A 27,667-nucleotide genomic window follows, 5' to 3' on the forward strand; every position below is an offset into this window, starting at 1 on the left:
CGGGCCGGGCACGCGGAACCCGCCCCCGCGGCTCCTCCCGGAGGGACGGGGAGGCGCCTGCTCCGCAGGGACCGGGGCAAAGTGAGGGACCGCCGGGCCCGGGAGGACCAGCGCGCGCCCCCCGACCCCCGGACTCGCACGCGGCCCCCTGGCCTCACCCGCCCGCCGGCGAGGGGCGCGGTCGTGGCGTGAAGGGCCGGCGAGCAGGACCCGCCGGCGGCGGCGGCGGCGGCGGCGGGGAGCGCGCGCGCCTGGCCCGCTCGCAGGGACCCCTGTTCGATCCCCGGCACCCCAGCCCCGCCGGGATGTGAGTGCAGAGTCAGGAGTGAGTTCAAGGAGGGAATGTCTGTTGGGAAGTAGAAATGGGACCACTCAGAGCAGGTGTTTAGCGCCACCCCCCCCCCCCCCGCCAGCAATGCTTAATTAAGGGGGAGTTGTTACCATGACCGACGGTACTGTTTTCTCCCATCTGTAGATTGAAGCCAGGATTTATAATTATTAAATTATAAATTTTATAATTTAGCCAGGTTAAACTATAAAAGTATATAACCTGGCTAAATTATAAAAATTATTTTTTTAATTAATTAATTTATTTATTTATTTTGCTTTTTGGGGTCATACCCAGTGATGCTCAGGGGTTACTCCTGGCTCTGCACTCAGGAATTACTCCTGGCGGTGCTTGGGGGACCCTATGGGATCCCAGGGTTTGAACCCAGGTCGGCCTCATGCAAGGCAAACGCCCTCCCCCACTGTACTATCGCTCCACCAAGGAGGACCTTTTTCTTCCTCTTGGAAGAACACATCTAAAATCCAGTTGGTAGATGGTATGGTAGTTGCACTCGTTTGTAAAGAAACTGCCCAATTTTCCCCTAAGTTTTTGTCCCACTTTACTTTTCTACCAGCAACGTCTGAGTGATCTGGTTTCTCCCCATCCTCACCAGCATTTGGTGTTATCACTTTTTTTGCTTTGTTTTTTTAAGCTTTGGTCCTTCTGAGGGGGGTGCGGAGAAACCTCATGGTGGTTTCCACTTCCCTAGTGTCTTTTCATGCACTTCTTTGCCACATGTAAGTCCTCGAGGTGAACAATTTCTTCTTGCTCTTGATCAGTTTGTAGCTGGACTGCTTTCAGCTACTGAACTCCGAAAGCCCCTTCTGTATTTAAGAGATCGGTCCTTAATTGGATGTACAATTTGCAAATGCTCTGTCTTTTCGTCCTCCTCACAGGGCAAATGTTTGTCATTTGGGCAAAACCTGACACCACCAACCTTTCCTTCTCTGGATAATGACTTGCGTGTGGACTCTGCAAAACACCTAGCCTGGAGATGCTCCTGTTTTCCTCGACAGTGTGGTCTGTGCCTTAACATCCCATCTTAAATTCTCAAGTCCATCAATCTTTTCGTAAGGTAGGAAACTTGGATTGAGGTGTGGTCTTAAATGTTTCCAACACCCCCATTTTTCTGGGTTTTTAAAAAACCATAAATAGGTGTTTAACCTCATTAACTTTTGCATTAATTGATATTAGCATTTTTCTTTTGACTATTAATGTGGTGAACCCCCACTCAGATACTACATCAGGGCTATATTGCTGGGGTAAGTAGCACTTGGTCCTGAAGCATCATTATATTTTTACTTTGTTGGATCCTTTTTGCTAATGTTTCACTGAGAATTTTTACATCGACAATCATGAGGGATATTGTCTGCGACTTTTCTAATTTTTAAATGTTCCTTAATTAAAGTATATGTGCTACCGAAGCAAGCACAAGAGAGAATGGGGGAAGCTCCCCGTGGTGCATTCGATATGCCAAAAACAGTAACAAGCCTCACAATGGAGACGTTGCTGGTGCCCGCTTGAACAAATATATGAGCAATGGGATGACAGTATGATACAGTGTGATTTAACTAAAGAGCTGTGATTTTTAAAGTTATCGATAGTTGAGTTTCAAGCATACAATACTTCAACACCAATCCCACCCCTAGTGCCAACTTCCCTTGACCAGTGTTCCCAAACTCTATCCCCTCCACCCCCCACCCCACTCGCCACCTTGATGGCACATGACACGTTTTGGTGGCTGCAATGTAGACCTCATGGTTTCAGGGTTGCGACTTCTCTTATTGCTACTGTCTTTCTCTGGGGCTGGTATCTGGACAGCGCTAAGCCTATGAATTAACACTAATTTCCAAATGAATAAGAAATTGTTCTCTTCTAATTTCCCCAAGAGGCTGCATGGAATTATTGTTAAGATTGGTCCTAATTCCCAACAAATCTAGGCCTGCATATTTCACTTGGGAGGAAAACTCAAGTATTACAAGTTCAATGTTCACCCATGTCGTAGGGATTTAAAGGCTCCTGCTATTGTGAGAAAAATTGTTGTATTTTCTTGTTTTATTTTATTTTTATCAAGTTGTTCACAATGAGTTATTTAATTCAATATTCCAACACCAACCCCCCCCCATTACACCTTCCCACCACCACCAGCTCCAATTTTCCCAACCACCACCCAAGCCGGCCCCAATAGCAAGCCCTAAATAATTTATTTTGTATTGCTTGTTATGAATAGTGTGCTAAAAATGATCAAAAAAAGATGTCCTTAGAAGAAAGTGTGTGAAAAATGTTTATCTCACCCTGGAGCCGGTAATCCCTTGCGTAAGAGATTACTCACATGTTGTTACACTGTAAGCCTTGTGTGTTAATATTTTCTTCATTGAAATTGTTTGCCTTCTTGGGGCTGGAGAGATAGCACAGTGGGTAGGGCGTTTGCCTTGCATGTGGCCGACCCGGGTTCAAATCCCAGCATCCCATATGGTCCCCTGAGCACGGCCAGGGGTAATTCCTGAGTGCACAGCCAGGTGTGACCCCCCCCCCAAAAAAAAAGAAATTGTTTGCCTTCTACTTTACACCCCGTGCAATGTGCTGTGCTACTCCTGGCCTACCAGGGAGCAGAATATGAGACTCATGGCTGCTCATTCCAGGAATTCTAAAATTTTTTTTGGGGGGGTCACACCCGGCGATGCACTGGGGTTATTCCTGGCTCATGCATTCAGGAATTACTCCTGGCGGTGCTTGGGGGACCCTATGGGATGCTGGGATTCGAACCCGGGTCGGCCGCGTGCAAGGTAAACAACCTACCCACTGTGCTATTGCTCCAGCCCCAGGAATTCTAAAATTTTGAATGGAGAGATACAGCTGGAGTTAAATTTTTAACTGGACAGTGACTTTGGGGACCAGAAGTATCTCTGCAGTTTGTTGATGTCTTTTGAGATTTATTTATAAGTCTCTGGGTCATGGCCAGGCTTTCGAAGACAGGGGCGTGGGGAGGGGTCATCCATCCCTGACTCCGTGAGAGCCTGGTGGTTTCGGCCACAAAACCCGCATACCTGAGTTTTTCAACAGATTCATTCCTAGATGAGCGTTATCCCGAGACTACGGAGTCTGATCATGAGTTTGGCAGAGATGGGGTTCTGGAGGTTTTTGGTTTACAGGGCTCGGTTTGGGCAGATGGTGGGCTCACCCAACCCCCCACCAGCGTGTGGGGTCTGGAGGCATGTTGATCTCTTTCAAGATTTATCTGAGTAGGAAATTTATTTTAGAAATGAATTAAACTCATTCTCAAACTCAAACCATCTTCAATTCATATTCAGCGTTTTGATCAGAAATCCATCCGGTGAGTTATCACTCAGTTCCTAGACCTATGGCATTTCTGACACAGAACTTCCTACGTTTTGAATTTCGGTCCAATGACTAATCAGCCATGGAGCTTTGAAACGTTGGGTTTTTTATGTGCAGCAGCCTGCCACCTGCAACTAGTGATCGTTTGACCCCTCTTGCTATTTGAATTCCTTTAATGTCTCTATCTTGCATCATTGCTGTGACAGGGACTTCCAATATTGGGCTCAAGACTTATGTTGTGGAGCCAGAGAGATAGCACAGGGGGTAGAGCGTTTGCCTTGCACGCAGCGGACCTAGGTTCAATCCCCGGCATCCCATATGGTTCCCTGAGCACTGCCAGGGTGATTCCTGAGCACAGAGCCAGGAGTAATCCTCTTAGCATTGCCAGGTGTAGGCCAAAGAACCGAAAGGAAAAGGGGGGCAGGGTTGTGTTCAATAATAGTGGTGAGAGTGGACATCGAGCAAAGATTTTTAGTTTTTCACCACTGAGTTTGCTCTTAGCTGTGGGTTTGCAGTAAGTGAACTTCACCATGTGACGGGAAACTCCTAGCCTCACCTCATGGGGTATTTTTTTTTTAATCATAAGCTGATGTTGGGTCTCCTTAAATGTTTTGCTTTCTCTGCATCTGTTGGTAATTACTGTAATTTGTGTCTATGGAATTACGCTTACATCTCTGGGGTAAATCTCACTTGATGAGACCTTGTGTTTTATCTATCTATTTGGTTTGGGGGCCACACCAGCAATGCTCAGGGGGAATCTCCTGGCTTTGCACTCAGGAATTACTCCTGGCAGTGCTTGGGGTCACCATTAAGGGTGCCAGGGATCAAACCTGGGTCAGCTGTGTGCCAGGCAAGTGCCCTTCCCCCGCTGGACTGTCCCTCTGGCTCAGTAAAACCCCTTGTGTTTTACATAAAACAACAAGGGCCACCACGAAAGGGATTTAAGCCACGGTTTCTTCTTCTTCATTTGAGGAGCAGCTTTGAGGAGATAAAATGCACATCACAAACACCTCACGCCTCTCACGGTTGCTGTTCTGTGGTTTCCAGTCTGCTCACAAAGCCAGGCTTCCGGGATTATAACTTTAGGACACTGTCTTCGCCACAAAGAAGACCCCTAACAGTCTCTCCCAATCTCTTCCCAGCCTCCCCCGAGTGAGGCTCTGCCTGGATATTTTCTGTGAAGATACTCGCTGACCAGTGCTCCATCCTGCCCGGCTCCTTTCCCTCAGCACGCCGTGCTCTCCCTCATAGCCTGTATCAATATTTCATTCCTTGCCGTGTCCACCCAGTGTGGATATCCGTGAGCCAGCCACGTGCTAGTCATCCATTCCGCAGCTGATGGCCACCCGACTTCTTGCCACTTCGTTTGGCTATTATGAAAATACAGGCACTGGGGGCTGGAGCGATAGCACCGCGGGGAGGGCGTTTGCCTTGCATGCGGCGACCCAGGTTCGATTCCCAGCATCCCATAGGGTCCCCTGAGCACCGCCAGGAGTGATTCCTGAGTGCAGAGCCAGAAGTAGCCCCTGAGCACTGCCTGGTGTGGCCCCAAACCCCCCGAAAGGAAGTGGCCCTTGGTGGTGCCAGCAAATAAACCAGGCCCAGCAGTGTGCAAGGCAAGCCTAGACCCTCTTCCTCTCCCCGGCCCCACCCTTCCTTTTCCTTTACTGGGGGTCAGGGAGCGGTGGTCACCACCACCCCCACCTACCCACGTGCCGGTCTATGGAAAGTGCGCAGACGTGTCAGTCATGGTCACCGGTCAATCCTGGAGACTCTGCTCTGTGCCCGCACCTGCCCCTGCAGGCGGTCGTGGGCTGCCTGGTCCTTCTAGGCTCGCCCTCCCTCCCCCACCCCTGTCCAGTGTGCCCCCTCATGGCTGCATGTAGGAAGCCAGATGTAGGAGGCCATATTTCAGTCCTGGCTCTTATCTTCAAGTAAGGCAGAGCCTGGCACTTCTCCAACAGGGGCCTAATTAAAACTTCTCTAACAAGGTCGCCGTTACTGACCTGACTGACCTTACCATCCCACTAGCCAACACCTGTGCCTGACATGATAGACGGGGTCCGGGCACGCATACCACTACCTGCCTCCCAGCAGGCAAGTATAAAATGCTGTAGCTGCCAGTGAATAAAGCTCTCTCTCCTTTTCTCCTCCTCCTTCTGTCTCTGCGTCTGTTCCTTCGGCTGCGTCCCCTCCTCAGCCCCACAAAGGGTCCTACCTGCTGGACAGGGCGGGGCCCTCACACCTGGCGCCCAGCGTGGGGCAATAGGGGATCACCGAACACCCGGTCAAGTTCACGTCGGCCGACGGACTCACAAAGAAGTGAGTATCTCTGAGGGTCGCCTCTCTCTTGGCGCACACCCTGGTTTGGGACCGGGCTCGAATACAGTCTCGTCACACCCTGGCATGAGACCAGACTTGACAGTATAGTGTTAAGGACGAGACGGTCACTGGCGGAAAGTCTTGAATTCCCTTGTCGTGTGTGTGTGTGTGTGTGTGTGTGTGTGTGTGTGTGTGTGTGTGTGTGAGTGATTGTGCAGTCTTGGACGTCCTTGTCCTTGTACTGAGTCTGTGGCTCCACGATTTGGCATCCTTAAGATCCCTTTAAGGTTACGGAGTCCGAGTGGGCTGTCTGTGATTCCACGAGGAACATATGGTCTAGGGTGGTGCTGGTTTAGACACCGGCCGCAAGTCACCTCTCAGGCTGATCCACTATGGCTAAGTTCCTCACTGGCCAGACATGCATCTGAGTGGTTTGTTATGAGTGCCCCCGTCCCCCCCCACCCTTCTTGTGCCTTTTGTTCTTTCATTTCCGCCGAGTTAGAGAAAGAGCCTGCCAGTGACCATTTCTTTCTGTACTTTAATTTCCATCGAGTTAGCTCAGAAACAGCCTCCCAGTGAAGACAGTCACTGGTGGAAGGTTGAATCTCTTTCTCCTGTGTTCTCATTTCTGTCGAGTTGGCAGAAACAGCCTCCCAGTGAAGACAGTCACTGGTGAAAGCTTGAATCCCTTTCTCCTGTGTTCTCATTTCTGTCGAGTTGGCAGAAACAGCCTACCAGTGCCCCTTTCTTTTTTCTCTTCTTGTTTTATAGCCTGCTTATTTTCTGCTTCCTTCGTCTGTGTTCACCCCTGGGAAATCCCCATTATTTGCATCATTTTTCTCACTATCCTTACTTTTATTACTATTTGCATTTTCGAAAGGTGCTTTTCCCGCTGATAAAGATAAATTCCACTCCCTTACTTCCTAAAATTATGGGACAAACACTTTCTAAAAAGAAGCCCTTTGTCAAAGCCCTGAAAAACTTCCTTAAAGACCGTGGAGTAAAAGTAAAGAAAAAAGACCTAGTGCAATTTTTTCTCTTTATAGAAGATATTTGCCCCTGGTTCCCTCAGGAGGGGATTATTAGTGAAAAGAACTGGGCCAGAGTACGTGATTGTATGGAAAATTATTATGAACAGTATGGTCCTGAAAAAATCCCTACTTCTGCCTTTTCTTATTGGAACTTAATAAATGAGACTCTTTTTTTTTTTTGCTTTTTGGGTCACACCTGGCGATGCACAGGGGTTACTCCTGGCTCTGCACTCAGGAATCACCCCTGGCCGTGCTCAGGGGACCATATGGGATGCTGGGATTCGAACCCGGGTCGGCCGCGTGCAAGGCAAACGCCCTACCCGCTGTGCTATCGCTCCAGCCCCAATAAATGAGACTCTTAAGAGGCAACAAAGACAGCCAGAGACTCAGCACCTTGTTTCCGAATGTGAGACTTTTTTGAGGAAAAGGTATGAGTTCTAAGGCTCCCTCAGTCTGTAGGAATGAGGCCCCCCCCCATACAGGAGGCTGACTCCTCAAATTCTGCCACTATAGACTCTGACCATCCTGCTCCCCTATCTGAGCCCTCCCAAGCAAAGGCGCCTCCGAGACTTTATCCTGTGATTTCTGGCATCTCTGATCCCCCGCCTCCAGAACCCGAATTCCTGCCCCCGGAGGACAGGGCTATCCTGGAAAATGAGGTGGCGAGGTATCAGCCCTCAGCCCCTCGGCCCCCGTCAGGAAAACAGCCACCCCCTTATCTGTCCCACACCACTGCCTTTTTTAATTCCTCCTATGACACCAGTGAGACAGTCCGCCAGCTTGCCCGGGACACTGCCGCTTTACGCGCAGTTCTCCAACAGAAGCAGGAATATGTCCAACTTTTGACTCAAATAAGGCAGCTGGATAAGGAACTCGTGAGTGCCCTGCAGCCTTCTACCCTCTCTCGAGGACCTAGCCTCTCTCAAGGGCCTAGTAAGAAAAGCTCAGTCTCTCCTTCACCCCGCCACACTCTAGTTTTAAAACCCGTGGCTGCCTTCCCAGTTACCAGGTCCCATTCTTGGGCCCTCAATTACCCCACCTCCGCCACGGCTCCACCCGATGATGATTCCTCAGATAGAGAAGCTGAGGAGGCCTATCAGCCTGAGGAAGGGGCACATCCTGAAGAGGTAAATCCCCCTCAGGACGTAACTCCTCAAGCACCAATCCGCCAAAGCTACAATAGATTAAAATTCGGGGACCTGAAAGATTTAAAGGCTGCTGTCTCTTCTTGCGGCCCCACTGCTCCTTTTACGCTTGGCCTCTTGGACTCCCTTAGTGAGGGATGGCTCACGCCAAACGACTGGTTCTCAGTCGCTAAGGCTGTCCTGAGTAGAGGAGACTATCTCTTGTGGAAAGCAGATTATTCTGATCAATGCCAAGACATGGCGCGCAGCAATGTCGCGGCAGGAGGCTCTTCCTCATCCTGGGTCTTTGCTAAACTTCAGGGCCAAGCACCATTCGATTCTAATGAGGTGCAGGCTCAATTTCCCCCAGGGCTACTTGCCCAGATACAAACGGCTACCCTCCGGGCCTGGAGGAGGCTTCCCTCTAAAGGGTCGGTGGTAACATCCTTAGCCAAGGTTCGTCAGGGAGCTAACAAGCCCTATAGTGATTTCATAGGGCGCCTCACGGAGGCAGCTGAAAAACTTATGGGAAGCGAAGAGACAGATAATGAGTTGATCCGCCACCTGGCCTATGAAAATGCTAACTCCACCTGCCAGGCTGCACTCCGCCCCCATAAGCGTGGGAAGACTCTTTCAGAATACATCAGGCTATGCTCCGATGTCAATCCCACCACCCAAAAAATAGGGCTTGCTATAGGGGCTGCTTTCAAACAACTTGCCATTCAACCAGCGAACAGCCAGAACAAGCTGTGCTTTGGCTGTCAGCAGCCTGGACATTTTTAAAAAAACTGCCCCAATAAAAAACCATGGCCCAGACCTAAAACTCCTTGTCCTGTGTGTAAACAGGGTTTCCACTGGATGTCAGAGTGCCGCCAGAGGGCCGGGTCGGGAAACTGGTTTTGGGGCCAGCCCCAGGGCCCCCAATCCGATCCTCCTCCCATGACTGGGGCTCCTCAAAATCATGGGTCATTCAGCCTATCGGCGTCCAATCCCTTTGCAGAGCCATCCCCTACTCAGCCGGATTGGACCTCTGTGCCACCTCCCGCACAATATTAGTTAAAGAACAGGGCCCGCAGATAGTGTATGTCAATGCCTGTGGCCCTTTGCCATCTGGAACTTTGGCCTAATTATTGGACGAGGCAATATGCTTGCTCAGGGTGTGCAAGTACTCCCCGGGATTGTAGATGCTGATTTTCAAGGGCAGATTGGGGTAGTAGTTGAATCAACCTCCCCATTTTCAGTCTTGGACGCTGGCGCGCGGCTAGCACAGCTATTACTCATTCCTATAACAGCAGAAGAAGAACCAACCCCAGTGCCAGATACTTTTGCATTTTTTGCCCAGCGCATTCTTGGTTGCAAAGCCATGATGACTTTAGAAATCAACGGGAAGGAGCTTTCGGGTCTGATTGACACTGGTGCAGATGTAACAATCATTGCCAAAAAAGACTGGCCAAAAGGGTGGCCCCTCACCCCCTCACTAACTCACCTTCAGGGTATGGGCCAATCCCAAAACCCTATGTTAAGTTCATCCCCGCTTGATTGGCGCACCAAGGAGGGCAAATCCGGGACTGTACGCCCTTATGTTCTGCCCGGGCTCCCTGTCAATCTCTGGGGCCGGGATATTCTCTCACAAACGGATCTTTTACTAATTGACACCAAGGGCCTGGACATGCTCCTCTCAGCTGGTTATTCTCTCGGAAAAGGTTTAGGTAAAAGCCTCCAAGGCATGCCTGCGCCGCTAGCCCTCGCCCCAGTGAAAAATGACCGCGCAGGCTTAGGTTTTTTTCAGTAACTGCCACTGCTCCTCCTGCACCCCATACTAATAAGATCATGTGGAAATCCAATGAACCTGTATGGGTGGACCAGTGGCCCCTCCCTATTGAAAAATTACAGGCCGCCAAGCTGTTAGTGCAGGAACAACTCACGGCAGGGCACATAGAGCCCACCTCCTCCCCCTGGAACACACCCATCTTCGTTATAAAAAAGAAAAACGGCAATTGGCGACTGCTACAGGATCTAAGAGCAGTAAATAAAACCATGGTCATTTTCGGGGCACTTCAACCTGGACTGCCGTCCCCAGCAGCCATTCCTTCAGAAATGCATAAGATAGTACTTGACTTAAAAGACTGCTTTTTCTCAATTCCTTTGCATCCTGATGATTGCCCCCGTTTTGCCTTTAGTTTGCCAGCTACTAATTATAAAGAGCCCATGCAACGTTTTCAATGGAAAGTTTTACCCCAGGGAATGGCAAATAGTCCCACACTGTGTCAAAAATTCGTGGCTCAAATTCTTGCTCCCATCAGGGCACAATGGCCCAACATCTATATGATCCATTATATGGATGATATACTGCTTGCTGGATCTGACCCACAGGTCACTATGCTCTGCTGCAATCAAGTAATTTGTGCATTTACTCAGTCTGGCTTACAAATTGCCCCCAATAAAATTCAGACTGCTGACCCCTATATACCTTTCTTGGATTCCGCCTCCAGGGGTCCCGTGTACTTTTGCAAAAAACGCAATTAAAGCTTACTTCGTTAAAGACACTACATGACTTTCAACAACTGCTTGGGCATATAACATGGCTCAGTCCTTATCTCAAACTTACAAAAGGAGATCTTATGCCCCTTTATGACCTCTTGCGAGGTGATGCTGACCCTTCTTCCCCTCGGAGTCTGACACCAGCAGCCCGAGAATCCCTAGTTCTCATAGAAAAGGCAATTGAAAATCATTTTGTTTGCTCTCTAGATTACCAGCGCCCTTTTCACCTCTTTATCTTTGCTACTTCCCATTCTCCCGTGGGCTTAATTTGGCAGGAAAACCCTGTTTCCTGGATTCACCTTCCTGCCACACCAAAGAAAGTTCTTGTACCCTACTATCTCTTAGTGGCATCCTTAATTATTGAAGGAAGGAGTTTTTCTCGCAGACACTTTGGTCTTGAACCAGCTTCTATTATTCAACCCTATAATAAGGAACATTTAAACTGGCTTCTTCAAAATACCGATGACTGGCCTATTGCCTGCGCCTCCTTCTCAGGAGTTTTAGACAATCATTACCCTCCCAATAAGTTGATACAATTTATGGCTTTACATCAATGGGTTTTTCCCCGTTGTCACCAAATCCAGCCCTATTCCTGGGGCTAAAGTGATTTTCACTGATGGATCCTCCAACGGCCAGGCTGCCTATGTCTGTGAGGGTGAGACTGTTTCTTTTTTCACAAAGGAATCCTCTGCTCAGCTGGTTGAACTCACGGCTGTTCTAATGGTTTTTAAAAATTTTTCCCTTTTTCCTTTCAATTTATACACAAATAGTGCTTATGTGGCTTTTTCCATACCATTACTGGAGACCATTAGTTACATAAAGCCCTCCTCTTCTGCAACGCTATTGTTTTTGCAAATCCGACAGTGTATTCGCTCCTGGCGAGCTCCATTTTTCATAGGCCATCTTCGTGCCCACACTAACCTCCCTGGGCCATTGGCAACAGGCAATCACTTGGCAAATTTGGCCGCCCGATCCTTCGCAGCACTAACTCTAAAAACAGATCCGATACAAGAGGCCACGGCTGCACATGCCCTTCACCATCTGAATGCTCAAACTCTCCGCCTTATGTTTAAAATCACGCGTGAGCAGGCACGGCAGATTGTGCGCCAGTGCCCTTCCTGTGTATCTCTCCTGCCTGTGCCTCACTTAGGGGTCAATCCCCGAGGACTAGTCCCTAATGCCATCTGGCAAATGGATGTCACTCATATTCCGTCCTTTGGACAGCTTAAATATGTGCATGTGACTATTGATACCTTTAGTGGGTTTATTTGCGCCTCAGCCCAGACTGGAGAGGCCTCAAAAAATGTTATTGCTCATGTCTTGTACTGCTTTTCTGTACTGGGCAAACCGCAGCTAATAAAGACAGACAATGGGCCAGGATACACTGGAAAAAAGTTTGAGCATTTTTGCAAGAAGCTGCAGATTTCCCATCGTACAGGGATCCCCTATAACCCTCAAGGGCAGGAGATAGTGGAGCGAGCTCATCTCATGCTTAAATCATATATTCAGAAACTCCGAACAGAAAAGGAACTGTACCCAGCCTCGCTTTCCCCTAAGGTGCTACTATCTCATGCTTTGTTTGTTGTGAACTTTCTCATACTGGATAAAGAAAACCGCAGCGTGGCGGACCGTTTTTGGCATACTTCCACCAGTCCCACTTATGCAAAAGTAAGGTGGAAAGACCCTCTAAGTGGTATATGGAAGGGTCCTGATCCAGTCCTTATATGGGGCCGAGGGTCAGCCTGCATATTTGATGGTGCTGGTGGTGTAGCCCGATGGCTCCCTGAACGACTGCTAAGGCAGGTCGATGCACCTGCTCCAGTTGAACCAACTTCCGCCCAGAGGATAAATGAATCCTCTGAGGACAGTGTCCCTTCTGCTCTCTCCTAGGCAAATGCCACTGCCCTGGCTGAAAATAAAGAAACCTCCGTCAACAGGGGATCTGCCAAAGAAGATGCGATCTCTACAGGTTGGCAGAAGGAACCTCCAGACAAAGGCCTCTACCTTTGTAAAATATTCTGGGGCCACATCAAGGATCAGGTCCGAAAAGGAGAAAATACCCCCAGAGTGCCCTATACCTTCTTTTCCCCTAAAAACCTATTCCTGGCAGTCCTGTTCTGTATTCCCATAGTAAGTGAAGGTGAACATGTCTATTGGACTTACATCCCTCACCCTCCACTTTTACAGGTTGTGGATTGGACCATGTCAGGACCCCGTGTCTGGACTAACAATTCCCTTCTTTTACCTTCCCCATGGGATTCACAGATGCCTCAGTTGCCGAATGAAGAAGGAACACCTTTTAATTTTTCTCTAGGAAACTCACTCAATCCTGTTTGCATTGGAGTGCCTCCCTGCCTCCCTCTTCGCCCTCAGACTTGGATTCATACCAAGCCCCTAATCCATACTACCCCTGATCACTCGAAGCCCCTAATCTATACTACCCCTGATCACTCGCAAAAAGCATTCTCTCTCACACGTATTCCTGGATTTTCTCTTACACGTATTCTTTCCATTGATGTTACACCCACTAACTTAACCTCTCTAGGTCAACCTCCCATTCCAGTTTGTAAGTTCATCTCTATGAAAGATTGGAAAGGCTCTTCCAGGGAGTGGACGGAATGCCGGTCCCCGCTGGGCAAACTATCTTATCGTAAAGATTATGAGTTGATAGATTGGGGACCTAAAGGCAAGTTTGTCCCTGAATGTGCTGATGATTCTGCTTATGTTAAATGTCATTTTCTCCCTGCAGTGAATGGACTATCACCCTTTTTAATTCCATCCCAAGAGTATACATCCAGACCCAAAAACTGCTGGAATGGCACAACGGGGGATATGCCCCGCCTCGCCCTCGAGCTATATGTAATGGAACACTCTATCCGGAACACACTGATTTATGGAAGGTGGCTGCAGCCTTAAGCCCTGGCCATTATTGGGATGGTTACTTGTGGGGCTCTAAGCAGTTCAAGTTTACCTATAATATCAGTCATAGCTCCTCTTTCCACATGCAAGCATGTGTTAAGCATCCTTATGTGTTTGCTCGTGGCACCCTCTCTTTTGACTCTGCAAGAAAAAGGGTTGCTTGTCGTGATTGTGCCTTATTCACCTGTCTCAATTCTTCCCTCTCAATCCAAGATTCTCCCTACAGTATAATGTTGTTAAAGGCCAGATCACATATATGGCTGCCAGTGAACCTGACCAGAGAATGGCAACGCTCCCCCGCTGAAGGGCTCCTGACTGAAGTCGTGACACGACTGCTCCGGCGTTCCCGACGATTCCTTGGGCTCCTGATCGCAGCTGTCCTGGGCCTCATTGCTGTAACCACTACCGCTGCTGTTGCAGGAGTAGCTCTTCAAACCTCGGTCCAGACACACGATTTTGTCAAAACATGGCAGAATGACTCTCACCACCTTTGGACAAGGCAGGCCACTGTCAACCATGATGCTGAGCAACGATTGGACATTCTACAACAAGCGTTACTTTGGGTCCAGGGCCGGGCTGATGCCTTAGAGCAACAAATGAGACTGTTTTGTGACTGGAATAGTTCCTCTTTCTGTATCACCCCCCATAGATATAATGGGTCCGCTTACACTTGGGAAAAAATTAGATACCATTTGCAAGATCTGAAAGGAAACATGTCTTTAGACACTCTCGCCCTTCAGGGTGAGATTGTTCGAGTGTTTAAGGATAAACTCCCAGGAGTTCAGTATGAAAACTTAGCCCAGGGCATTGCAGAAGCATTACAGGGTCTTGACCCTAGGTCATGGTGGCAAAGCATTACCCATGCTATCGGTAGTGCTGGTAAAGCTTTATTGATCATGTTCATTCTATTGGTTTTAGGATTTTGCCTCCTTCATAAAAAAGTAGCTGACACTAAATCTGCGACCCATTGGAACTATTATGACCTTTGGCGTTTTGTAAACAGAAAAGGAAGAGATGCTGGAATATAGCTCTAAATATTTTAAGTCTGACCTTGGATAGTCCTTTCTCCTTTGCTATAAAGACTTTAGCTTTATCTGCTATCAGCTTTATCTGGTATTAAAGTCAAGCCTACATAGGTTCACTATCATGCTTGATTTGCAGAATGCTGACGTCTCTGTTCAGATTCATACCTCAACTTCCCCCAGTTCTTTGCCTTGAGGATGCCGGGCTCCCAAGGATTTCTTCTAGTGGATCAGGTTGCCAGGCAAAGCACTGCAAGGGAGGGCTGATACCCGGGCCCGGCTCCCTGTGAGGTATTCCGGTATAGCATAGAGGTCACTCCAAGACCAGGGACTGATGGGGCCTGTGAGGAGCCCCCTGCATAGACCCGATCATCCCTTCCCTCCTCTCCCTGCAAAAATGGAGTCTTTTTGTCACAAGGGATACCGGACAATGCCTCCCCTGACCACAGTTAATTTAAAACAAAACAGGGGGAGATGTAGGAAGCCAGATGTAGGAGGCCATATTTCAATCCTGGCTCTGATCTTCAAGTAAGGCAGAGCCTGGCACTTCTCCAACAGGGGCCTAATTAAAACTTCTCTAACAAGGTCGCCATTACTGACCTGACTGACCTTACCATCCCACTAGCCGACACCTGTGCCTGACATGATAGACGGGGTCCGGGCACGCATACCACTACCTGCCTCCCAGCAGGCAAGTATAAAATGCTGTAGCTGCCAGTGAATAAAGCTCTCTCTCCTTTTCTCCTCCCCCTTCTGTCTCTGCGTCTGTTCATTCGGCTGTGTCCCCTCTTCAGCCCCACAAAGGGTCCTACCTGCTGGACAGGGCGGGGCCCTCACAGCTGCAAGCTACTCCTCAAACACCTGAATTCTTTTTTTGCTTTTTGGGTCACACCCAGCGATGCACAGGGGTTACTCCTGGCTCTGCACTCAGGAATCACTCCTGGTGGTGCTCGGGGGACCCTCGGGGATGCTGGGAATCGAACCCAGGTCGGCCACGTGCAAGGAAAACGCCCTCCCCGCTGTGCTATGGCTCCAGCCCTGAACACATGAATTCTTTACCCTGGCAGCTCTCTCTGCCTGGGCCTTCCCAGCACCCCCTGCCCCTGGCCCCCCTCCACACCCCGGCCCCCCCCGCCTTCCTGCTGTGATGAAGGGGTTCCTTCTGCTCAGGCAAACCCGGTCTACACAGGGGGTCCCCGTAACTCAGCCAGGGCAACAATCCACCGCACCCCCGGGTTAATCCCCGACTGCCCTCACGGCACGAGGCAGCCGTGGGAACATCCCCTACCAGCTGACAGGGCCTGGACCCCACAGACGCCCCAGAAACACGGCCTCAGCCAACGTGCTTTCAGACTCTGGGCCTGTTGCTATGAACCTGAACCCGAGTCACAAAGCGCCTTCACTCGGCAAGTTTTCACGGGCTGAGCACATACGGGGGACCGGGCGTCACTCTGGGGGCTGGCGCGACCCAGTGGGATGCACGACTCTGCCCTCCCGTGGGCTCTCAGAGGAGGAGCGTGTCCACCGGCTCCCGGGGCGACAGGGCATGGGACACTCCAACCGCACCCCCGGGCGGGCCAGAGAAACAGGACTTACGTTCCCAGGACGTTTTTGTGGTCATTAAGATATCGCTGGACAAAAAGAAGTCCCCAAACACTTCTAATGCTTCTGTTCGTTCATTCATTCATTCGCTCACTCACAGCAGGGAGCCCCTCTGGGGGTGAGGCCGTCCTGACCCCACGGACACCCCCTGCCAGGACACCCCTCAACCCCCACGCCCCCGCCCACGGAGGCTGAGACAAACAGGTCTGTGACACTCACGCCAAGACCTCCCCGCCCAGGCCCAAGCCCTCACAGCACATCTCGGGGCATGGTAGGGGGACCCTCACCCCCGAGTAAGCCCCGTGGACGTGGGGAGAAGCTGAGGGCACCACGTGGACAAGGCAGGCGCTGCAGTGGACGCTTTTCCCCACGCGGAGACTTTGGTGAGCGAGTGTCCCCAGACGGGGGGCAGGGCGGTCTCGAGGGCAGAGAAGAGAGGGACGGCCACAGCAGAGCCAGGACAGGGGTCAGGGGTCGTCGGGGGCCGGAGCAGGAGAGCACGGGCGTGAAGCATCCTTCCCCTCCACTGTGGGCCCCTCGGGGCCGGACCCGCCCGCACGCCCCTCGCTGCGCCCGGTGCCCTGTCAGCATCTTTCTGCGGGACCTTTCGGCCAAGGCTGTGCAGCGCCAAGAGCAACATGGCTCTGAGGCGGGTCCCAGCGGGCGGCCGCCAGCTGGGCCTGGGGATTAGACGCCCCCTGGAAGCCCTGGACGGGGCGCCCAGCAGCGTGGCCGTGCGGGGCCTGACTTCCCAGCCTTGGAGCGGACACTCTCCGCTCTGGGCTTCCTCCAAGGCCCGGGGCCCGCAGAGCCAAGGTCCACAAACCCCACGAGGCCTTTGATCGCAGCGAGCCCCCGCGGCCGGCGCTGTTTTTTGTTCCAAGCTGCAGGCCAGGACCAGACTCTGCCGGCCTCCAGCAGGGAGGCCCACGGGTGGGCAGAACGTGTGTGTGTGTGTGTGTGTGTGTATGTGTCTGTGTGTGCATCCATGTACCTGTGTATCTGTGTAGGGTCTAGAGTGAAAGTCTGTGTCATGTTATGTGCATGTCTTTGTGCGTGTGTCTGTCTCTACATGCGCATCCATACATCTGTGTGTCTTTCTGTGTATCTGTGTGGGTGTCTATAGTGAATGTGTGTGTGTGTCTGCGCGTATCTGTGTGTATATCTGTGTATCTGTGTGGGCGGGTGTCTAGTGAATGTGTCTGTGTGTCTGTGTGTCTATGTGTCTGTGTGGGTGTCTATAGTGAATGTCTCTATGTGGCTGTGTAGGCGCCTCTGTGTGTACATTTGTGTGTCTGTAAATCCGTGTGCATGTCTGTATATGTGTGTGGTTGTGTATGCATCTGTGTATGCACCTGTATACATACATGTACTTCTGGGCTTGTGTGAATGCCTGTGCGTGTGCGTGTGTGTGTGCACGCACGCAAGTGTGTATGTGCATGTGTGTGTGTGTGTGTGTGTGTGTGTGTGTGTTCAGGACACTGGGAAGGATCCTGAGCCTCTTGGTTTTCTTCCCAGCAAGTAGCTGTGTTGCAGGGGGAGGCCGGAGGGCGGAGGGTGAACAGGGCAGGGGTCCCCACGCCGCCTGCTCCGGGAATCAGGCCCCTGCTCTGGACTCGGCCCCAGGTTTGCCCACCGCGTTCCGGGCTTCAGAGACACAGTCCCCGTAGAGCCGCCTCAGCCCTGCGGGTGTCCAAGGGTGCAGGAAGCCGCCAGCTGTGAGCTGTGAGGCCCAAGGCTGCTGAGGTGCTCACGGCCCCTCTCTTACTCCACGTGTCCTCACCTTCACCCACCCGTGCGGCTCAGCTCAGGGTCTGACGCCAGCTCCGGGGCGGGGCCAGGAATCGAACCCAGGGCCTCACAGCTCACCCCACTTGAGAGGCGAGTGCCTCCTGCCTGAGCCACGCCCCGGAGCCCTCATCACCAACGCAGGCTGAGGGCACTGTCCGGAAGGGGCGAAGCCTCCCCTGAAGCAGCCTCGTGGGTGCCCCTCCCTCCCCGCACAGCCCAGGGGCCAGCCTGGCTTCCCCGGATCAAGCGTCTTCCCCTAACCCCCTAATCCCCTGGCTGCTCGGAGCGCAGACAACTCCCGCCCTGCCCCTCCCCGTACGTCCTGACCCTGAGAGGCCTGGCTGGGAGCAGCCCGCGTCTGCCACGCCGGGGGGGTCCCCTGGCATCAGTCCTCCAGGGGAGGCCTGGCCGGCTCTGACCCACTTGGGCCGGGTCTGTGGTCCCCTCTGGGCTCTGCCTCTCGGCCCGATTCCGCCTCACTGCCTGCCACCGCCCACACCTGTTTCCTCCACTCCTGAGCGAATGTCCTGGACCTCACGGAGTCTGCCCCTGGGTGCTGGCCCCGAGGGTGCATGCCGCCGCTCCAGGAGGTCGGCACTGTGAGTCCATTTTGCCGACGAGGGCACTGAGGCTCGGAGAGGGGCCAGGAGGGGCTCCGAGGGACACAGCTGGACGCAAGGAGTCACAGTGAAGAGCAGGGAAAGCGGTGGGCAGGTGGACGGATCTGAAGCCCCGAAAGGTCAGGGGGCTCAGGGGGACAGCTGGACTTCTTCGGGTCCCAGCACAGAGCCCGACACCTGCATACAGACCCCAGGCGCAACAGAACCAGACGGACCCGCCTGTCGTCTGGCTAACACTGAGTCCTTAGTGATCACCGGACTCTCAGCTGAGCCGTGGGGTGAAAATGGATAGGCCAGAGGGAAGAGATGGGAAGAAAAGAGGGAGGGGGGAGGAGGGAGAGGGGAGGGAAGGGAGGGGAAGGGAAGGACAGGAGCAAATGCGGGAGCTGCTTCTTTGCACAGTTGAGTCACCAGTGACCTCTGGTGGTGAAACAGCACCATGCACGTGGGACCTGCCAAGGGGACCCGTCTGCGTGGCAGAGGCCCTGAATCTGATTCCCGGGTCCCCAGGTGGAGGTCTGGTCAGGCCTTCACAAAGACACGGGTTGTCCCAGGGACAACCTGGGTTGCCTGGAGCCCCTAATCCTCCAGCCCCCAAGACTAGCTCACCACGAGGACACCAGACTGGCCAACTGAAGCCCCCCAGGTTTCCTGCTTTGGGAAGGATACATTCCAAATCCCCCTTCCCCAGCTCGGGCGGTCAGCTCAGCTCAGGAACCAGGATCGAGCCTGTCTGGGGTCCCCGGGTCAGCCAGAGCCCGTCTCAATGCCCCTGAAATTGTGGGCCCGCGTCCTTCCTTGCGCTGGACCCAACCGTGTCACCCCACACCTCCCGGCTCTAACTCATTAGCTGTGACCTCGACTGAGTCTTCCCTTCTCCGGGCCACTGTTGTGACAAGGTCTCTGCCAGCAGGGTTTGGGCACTGCCCATAAAGCCTGTGGCTCTCGAAAGTGGGGGCTGGAGTCTTAGCTGTCGCTTATGGGTGACCTGGGACAGGACAGGCCACCAGGCCGCGTGCGTCTCTGTCTGTACAGTGGGGCCAAGTCTGCCTGGGAGGTCCTGGAGGGGATCTGGAGCTGCGGGTCATGCTGGCTCACAGCTGCCCACCAGCCACCAACGTGGTCTTGGGAGGGGCAGGGGGCAGTGGCAGAGACCCCTCCCCTTTCCCGCACTGACCGGGAAGGAATCCGCCGCTGGCCAGGGAGGCTGCTGGACTCTGCTCCAGCCGCCAGCACATCTTCCTCTTCAGGTCCACAGCCACTGCTGAGGGCCACCTGCCGCTCTGCCCCGGGGGCTCTGCCCACCAGACCACAAACTTCCCGGGGAGCCCAGCAGGGCAGCGTGGTCCCCCCGGCACCCCTGCTCACCAAGCTCCCAACTGCCACCCTTGCCCTGTGAAGTCTTTCCTAGCCCTGCAAACTGTCCAAAACACAAGCCAGGACTCTCCCTGTTCCGAACCCCGAGTTCCGGTAAGATCCAAGCCGGACCTGGACCTCCCCCACTCTGGCTCTCCGTTTCCGTGCTTCCCCCCTGCTCACTGCACACTGGCCACGCCAGCTGGCCCCTCAGCCGTCCCTCTTCCCTCCCCAGCTCGCTCCAGGTAGCTTCTGCCTCAGACACGCCCTGCCCTCCTCTCCCCCTCCAGGATTCGGGGTGCCCCTTCCTGTGCTGGCAGCAGTGGTGGCGCCCCGGAGACGTGCCCCCGGCCCTGTCCCTAGGCTCGGAATCTCAGTGGCCTCTCCGGCCTTGTGCCCGTCTGCAGCAGCCCCCCTGGGGGGAGTTGGGTGCCGCTCTGGCCTGTGGGTGCTGCTCTGGCCTGGGTGAGCACTGGACGCTCGCTGACTGCACGTGTGCACGCAGGGTCCACCTCACGGGCCCCAGGTAGGCGATGCTATGGGCCTCACAAGACACGAGGACACGGGCTGAGGCTTGAGTGTCGCTGCTTTATTGCAAACCCTGCTGCCAGCTCCTTGGCTCTTCGGAGCTCTGCGATACCGAGCGCCCGTAAGTACAGACGCATCACAGGCAGTAGCTCATTCCTCCCGAGGCCCAGGAAAGCCAAGGTGGGCTTCGGAGCTAGTCTCTCAGCACCCCTCCCTGCTGGTGACATCGGAGACCCGGTCTTCCCTTTTGGAGCCTGATTCTCCATCGATAAAACAAAGACGATCTCCCGAGATTTATTTCAGACCAATACTAGAGTCTTCTGGACTGAGAGGCTGAGGTCTAGTAATTCCCAGCATTCTACCACAGTTCCCCTGAAGGTTTCATTCATTCCTGGGACGCTAGCAGGTGCAGGGCACGCGGTGGGCACCGTCCCACGCCAGAGACCGCCTCCAGGGCAGCTCCTCTAGCCATGAACCAGCCCACAGCACTTTCCATCTGAATTATTCCTGAGCTGGCTGGAGTGATAGTCCAGTGGGTAGGACATTTGCCTTGCACGTGGCAAGACCTGAATTCCATCCCTGGCACCCCATACGGTGCCCTGAGCACTGCCAGGAGTGAGCCCTGAGTGCAGCCAGGAGTAAACCCCTTTTTCCCCCATAGGCACCTTGGTACCAATCAGTTAATTAGTTTACCATAAAAATAAAGAGGAATCAAAATAATTTTGTGGAAGTTACAGTCGCCAAAAAGCTGGGCTTGCTTTTTTTCTTTTTAGGAGAAACTGAACTTAAGAATCATCTGTCGACGTTTACCTCCCCCATGGTCCTCAAAACACATATATTCCCTCGTCTAGACAGATATCCAAGTTTCACCAATGGAACCTACCATGTGAAATGCACTTCAGTACCATTTTGGGGCCCCGCCTGGCCATGCTCAGGGTCTACTCCCTGAGCAATGCTCATGAATCCCTCCCTGAGGTACTGGGAGTGGGGGGGGGGCAGGCAGAGAAGGACCAGGACTGAACCCGGGGTTCGGGCATGCAAAGCCTTCGCCCCTGGCACCCTCTCCCTGGTGCTCTATCTCCTTTGCTACGTACTGGTTGTACCCCATCCTATTAGTTTCAAGAGATATCGGTCACGGACTCAGCCATGGTGCTCCCAAGACACCAGGGTGCAGGTAAAGCAATGCTCTCCCGACGGGACTGTGTCCTCGTCCCCAGACTTGAACTGAAGCGCGTGCTCCGGAGGGGGGTCCCTGAGGGATGGGAGTCACCGTCCTGGAGGCCGTATGTCCCGCCTGTACCGGGATCCCAAACCTCTGCCTCCAACAGGCCTCTGTCCGTGGCAAGGATCTGAGAAGGGCCCAAGGCAGACGATGTGTCCCACAAGCACCCTCGCAGACACGTTGGAACACAGGGCCACCCCCTTTATTGAGGTCCATTCTCATCCTCGGGGCATTCCCCGGAAGCCACTGGCCGGTGCCTGGCGTGCCCCGTGCGTGGCTGTCGCGCCCGTGCTCCTACCCGACCATGGACCTCTTCCTCCCTCTCAGGCGCACTTCGTCCAGTTTCTTCAGCACGGGCGGGGACTTCTTGGAGGCGGCGGCGTAGCTCTTCAGAAAGGCTTCGAACAGCGACTCGGTGTGCGGGTGGGTGCTGAGGAAGGCCTTCTCCAGCACGTACAGGTCGACCCCCTTGTCCTCGGGAAGCGCCGACACGAAACTCAGCCCGAAGTCGATGAGCACGATGTGCGGCGGGTCCAGGGGGCGGGTCAGGAGCATGTTGGAGGTCGTGAGGTCGCCGTGGATGAGGTCCTCGTCGTGCATGCGCGCCAGCACCTGCCCCATAGTCTTGGCGAGCCCCAGGAGGCTCTGGGGCGCGTTCTCCGCCTCCATCGTGGACTCAATATAATCTCGAACCGTCACGGAGTCTCCGATGTCTTCCATGTACAAGCAGTTGGAAGCGTAGTCCACAAAATAGACCACCGGGGCGGATATCCCTGCGACCAAACACCAGAGTCAACGCCTGGGCCAGCCAGTCCGTAACCCCCACGCTCCCCCTTTCTTTCTTTCGTCTCTTAGACTTGACACACGAACCAGAGGCAGAAGAGTGACCGTGACCTCGGCCACATCCGGAAACTCTCGGGCCTTCCCGGCACTTCCGCCCCGTGCGAGGGGACCCTGGGGAAGGCGCACGAGGCCCCGCCCCCACGCTCGGAAAGCCTCATGAGGCCCCGCCCCCACGCCAGGAAAGCCCCTCACGCTCGGAAAGACGAAGCCAAACCATGCGGTTGGCTCAGCTCCCTCCTGCCGGCAATGAGGGCTGGGTTCGAATCCAGCACCTGTCCTTATCCCACAGCATCCCACTGGCCTCTCCAAGCCTCCTGTCCTCCTCCTCCAATTCAACACAAGCCTCTTTTCTGGTCCCTGCGCGCACAGAAGTGGGAAGACAGCGGGACACACAGCAGCTGAGACCCGGCTTAAAGGAACTCAGTCGTGCTGAGCGAACGGAGTGAGAGAGAGGGACAGACTAAGAACGAAGAATGACTGCACTCATTTGTGGGATGTCACTGTATCACTGTGTGTGATACTGTATGTATGTATGACTGTATCACTGTCATCCCTCATCAAATTGCACCAGCGGGCACCAGTAACGTCTCCATGGTGAGACTTGTCGTTACTGTTTTTGGCGTATCAAATACACCACAGGGAGCTTGCCAGGCTCTGCCGTGCGGGCGGGATACTCTCGGTAGCTTGCCGGGCTCTCCGAGAGGGATGGAGGAATCGAACCCGGGTCGGCCACGTACAAGGCAAACGCCCTACCCGCTGAGCTATATTAAACAAACAAACAAAAAAAAAAAAACCCACTTGCTATGAGACCGATCCCCGAGGAGAGTAAAAGCAGGGGCAGGAGGACTGGGCCACAGTGGGACGCCTGCCACACGTGGTGGCGGGGAGGACGCGAGAAGGGACGGCTGTGACAATGAGACAAGTACTGTATGCTGGAGGACGGCAAAGGGACGAACTTAGCCTCTTAGTAGCTACTCTGGGCGCCCAGAGTGCAAACAGTAACGCCAGAGAGAGGGAGGGCGGGCCGCCAGGAGAGATCCCTGAGCACCGCGCCAGGAGCACGGCGGGCGGTGCAACCCTGCCCGGGTGAATGAGTGAATGAATGAATGAACGGATTCCACTTTCCAGCGAGAAGCCACGGGAGCTGTAACAGCGGGCTCGAACCCCGCCCGGCCCTACCTGCGCGGCGGCAGCGGAGCAGGGCCCGGGCCTCCTGCACGGTGCGCCGGCGGCCGAGCCGCGCCTCCAGCGCCGGGTGCCGGTAGCCCTTCGGAAAGCGGTGCTTGACCACGGCCGCGCGGCCCAGGAAGCGGCCGCGGAAGACGCGCGCCTCGGCGCCCTGCTTCACCAGCTCCAGGCCGCTCAGGAAGCGGCCGCTGCGCTCCCGCGCCGCCGCCAGCGCCCCGGCCTCCAGCGCCGGCTCCTCGCCGCTCCCGGACGCCGCCATGACTGCGCCCGGGCGCCGCCGCTCGGGGCCTCTCGGCTCTCTCCGGAAGCCGTCGGCGCGGCCTCGGCCACGTCCGGAAACTCTCGGGTCTCCTCGGCACTTCCGCCCCGTGCGAGGGGACCCTGGGGAGGGCGCAGGAGGCCCCGCCCCCACGCTCGGGAAGCCGCTGAGGCCCCGCCCCCACGCCCGGAAAGGCGCGTGAGGCCCCGCCCCCACGCTCGGAAAGACGCGTGAGGCTTCGCCCCCACGCTCGGGAAGGCTCTTGAGGCCCCGCCCCCACGCTCGGAAAGACGCGTGAGGCCCCGCCCCCTACCCTTCGGCTCTCTTCGTAAACCCTCGGGCTTTCTCGGAAAGAAGCCCCTCCCACTCCTCCCCAGAAGCCCTCGCGCGCTCCGACTGTCAGTCCCGGGAACCCCGCCTCCTAGTCCTCCGGCTCTGCAAGGAGCACGTTGGTGCGGCTTCAGAGTTTTAGGCTTCTCTGCTCTTTTCAGAAGATTCCCACCATAGGGCAAGCTCCCCAGCCCTCCCGGGGATTCTTTATGTGGGACTTCTCATCCCCCCAAAAGGAGCTCACCCTACTCAGAGCCGAATGTGGCAGATAGCTACAGCAGTAGCTATACAGAAGAGCAACAGCTCCGATTGTAGAGTGAATTCTCCAGGAGCTAGGTCAGGTGATGAGAATCACTTTACAACGGGGCTGAGAGGGTGATGGGGGACGGATAATACAGACTCAGAGGGTGTTGGGGGCCGCGAGACTGCGGGGAAGGTGGAGCAGAGGAGATCACTTTCCAAGTTTCCCAGAGTTAAGTTGCAAGTGATTGGCAAACAAACTTTTACTGTTTGTACCTTTTTTCTTTTTTTGCATTGCAAAGAGAAGACAGGCTCTAACAATCTTACAGTACAGAAATTTGCATACACCACAGTGCCTGTACAGGTCATTAGCCGACCCCATTCCTCCTCTCATGATTATACCATTTCTTTTACATAAATATGTGTATATATATATCTATACATATATGACCGGGGCGATAGCACAGTGGATAGGGCATTTGCCTTGCATGTGGCCTACCCGAGTTCAATTCCTCCGTCCCTCTCAGAGAACCTGGCAAGCTACCGAGAGTATCCCGCCCCCACGGCAGAGCCTGGCAAGCTCCCCATGGTGTATTCGATATGCCAAAAACAGTAATAACGAGTCTCACAATGGAGACATTACTGGTGCCTACTGGAGCAAATCAATGAACAACAGGTCGACAGTGCTACAGTGACATATATGTATGTCATATATATATGTATATATATATATTTGTACACACAGGTTACTGGCACTATGAAAGTAGAAGTCTCTTTGAGATGATTTGTTAGGTTTGGAAACGCTTTTTAAAATGCTATAATGGCAACAGTATTCTTAGATCACACATACGCGCGCACACACACGCACACACACACACACACACACACACACACACACACACCACCTCCCAGTAACCTGACAACTAATACCAAATAGGAGTGCTCAGCTGGAGCAACTCCCCCTCCCTTACCCGTTTTTCTCAGCACGAATGAGAGTGAGGTGTGCTTCCTCTTGCAACCGACTTTCCTCCCTTAGGCAATTTACAGTGGGCAGTGTAAAAGTTTCCCCATTACCAGCACTTAGAGCCCTAGGACATTCTGGTTAATGATCTTCCCCACAGTTCCCTGTTGCCTCACTTTCCTTCCCAGTTGTGTTTTGTTTGCCCTCTCTGCCACGACCCTCCCCCACTCCCACACACTTCAAGTTCTCTCGCAAGCTTCCTGCAGCCGTATCTGTTCCTCTCTGCACACTTCCCTGAGTGTTTCTGAGGGGGCCTTTCTAAAACGTGATGTTTCTGGGTAGCTGCAGAAGGGAGCTAAGATTTGCTGCACCCGCTCAACTGCCCTCTAAGTCCCGGGTCTACTTATGCTCCTGTCAAATGGCAACTTCCTCCTTGCAAATGCACCCTCCCTGAATCCTCCCTGCGCCCGCGAGGGGGGGGGGGGGTGGTGCATAGGGGCCAGGGTCGGCTAGAGAAGCAGCTGCAGGAACTGGAGAGGCTGGGGGTGGGAGCTGAGCAAGCAGGAGTGGGTGCTTTCGTCCCAGCTGGGGCGACCACCCATGCTAGGTATGCCCCTTGGAGCTCTCTGCGCCCGGCTGCAGAGGGTAGGGGCACTGGGCTTGCATTTCAGTTTGGGGCTGTGGGGCCACACCTGGCAATGCTAGGCTCAGAGCTTACTCCTGACTCTGGGCTCAGGAATTACTCCTGGGGGTGCTCGGGGGACTATATGGGATGTCGGGGATCGAACCCAGGTCAGCCGTATGGGAGGCAAATGCCCTACCCACTGTACACTCTGGCCCCTCAGTGCTAGTCTGTCTGAGTTTCCTAAGCAGTCCCTAAGGAAGACCTCGAGGCTGCTCCTCACTTCCTGTCCATCAGCACCAGATGCTCACCCGTTCCTGACGTAGCTCTGAAGAGTGTCCTCTCTCCATGCGGAGAGCTTGCTCATCTGAATGGCGCCTATGGGCTGTAGAGCAGAGAGAGAGGTAGAGCAGGAGCTAGTGGTGCACCTGTCAGTAAGGAGACAGGACTTGAATGAAATAGTGATAGAGTCCCGAGATAGAGCCCTGGAAGTAGCTCCCTTGAGGGCAGGGAGTGGGGGTGGGGCTTGTAGCGAGTGCAAAGGTCCTGGGGCAGAAATAGGCTGGGCTTGTTTGAGGAAGAGCAATTATACAAAGTTATTCATGATTGGGTTTCAGGCATACACTGTTTCCACCCGTGTCCACTTCCTTCCACCAATGCCCCCTGACCAGGTTTGCCTCTCACCCACCAATCTGCTTCTATGAGAGGCAACTATTATTTTTCCCCATTAAATTTTTTTTTTTTTTGTAGATGAATCACAGTGAGATACTTGCACAGTTACAAAGTTTTGGGAGGCAGGTTTGTTTTTTCCCCCTTTCTTAAAAAATGTTAGATTGAATCACTGTGAGATAGTTACAAAGTTGCGAGAGGCAGGTTTTTTTTTTTTTTTAGGTAAGTTTTTGCACTGTGGTTTACAGTACTGTTTCTGATGCAGGAAAAGCGAATCCTTGAACCTCTCTCTGCCTTATTTCTTCTGCAAACACGGGTTTGAATAATCCCCCGCTGGGAGGAGTTTTATGGGGTGGAACGTGCCTGCCCACTCTCTTCATGTGTCCATCTTGCTTCCCTGCCTGTGGACCCTATTGGGAAGTGAAGAAAGGCCCTTTGGAGCGAGAGTGCCAGACTGCCCCCTCCGCCCCCGCGCCCTGGACGGCACAGACACGCGGCCGAGAGTCCCTTTCCCAACGTCAGCCCCTTTGCATGCTCTGATGTGCTTTCCAGCCGCCTTGGTCAGCCGCCACTGGTCAGTGCTCACCGGGAACCCTTTCTACTTCCAGTGTCCACCTTCCCGGGATTTGACTTTGGTTAACAACGCCACTAGCATTTAAGGCTCCGCAATCTGTCTGAACCCTCCTTTGGAAAACTCACTGTGCAAACTTAGTCACCAGGGCTGGGCTTGCTGATTTCAAGCGTTGAAACTGAGTTTAAAGGGGGTGCAGCAATAGTACAGCAGGGAGGGCGTTTGCCTTGCACGTGGCC

General features: G+C 53.5%; 2 protein-coding genes across 3 annotated transcripts; one reads left to right on the forward strand and one right to left on the reverse strand.

Moving 5' to 3' along the window:
• The first annotated feature begins 58 nt into the window (after nt 1-58).
• LOC129405152 (endogenous retrovirus group K member 18 Env polyprotein-like) lies at nt 59-15,520 on the forward strand. 2 transcript variants are annotated; one of them, XM_055140964.1, is made up of 5 exons: nt 59-325; nt 1,225-1,403; nt 4,646-5,989; nt 12,576-12,654; nt 13,435-15,520. In XM_055140964.1, the coding sequence occupies exon 5, from the start codon at nt 13,688-13,690 to the stop codon at nt 14,630-14,632; it is 945 nt and encodes a 314-aa protein (XP_054996939.1). In that variant the 5' UTR covers nt 59-325; nt 1,225-1,403; nt 4,646-5,989; nt 12,576-12,654; nt 13,435-13,687; the 3' UTR covers nt 14,633-15,520. The 2 variants fall into 2 exon arrangements, with proteins under 2 accessions (XP_054996939.1, XP_054996940.1); XM_055140965.1 differs by lacking the exons at nt 59-325; nt 1,225-1,403; nt 4,646-5,989 and having other exon boundaries at nt 12,390-12,654.
• A 5,050-nt stretch (nt 15,521-20,570) lies between these two features.
• Nucleotides 20,571-24,148, reverse strand: TP53RK (TP53 regulating kinase). The gene is made up of 2 exons (XM_004618787.2): nt 23,768-24,148; nt 20,571-22,518 (listed from the first exon to the last, which is right to left on the reverse strand). The coding sequence occupies exons 1-2, from the start codon at nt 24,033-24,035 to the stop codon at nt 22,040-22,042; spliced, it is 747 nt and encodes a 248-aa protein (XP_004618844.1). The 5' UTR covers nt 24,036-24,148; the 3' UTR covers nt 20,571-22,039.
• Between the last annotated feature and the right edge of the window lie 3,519 nt (nt 24,149-27,667).

Source organism: Sorex araneus, chromosome 5, assembly GCF_027595985.1.
Source record: "Sorex araneus isolate mSorAra2 chromosome 5, mSorAra2.pri, whole genome shotgun sequence".
Taxonomy (NCBI): domain Eukaryota; kingdom Metazoa; phylum Chordata; class Mammalia; order Eulipotyphla; family Soricidae; genus Sorex; species Sorex araneus.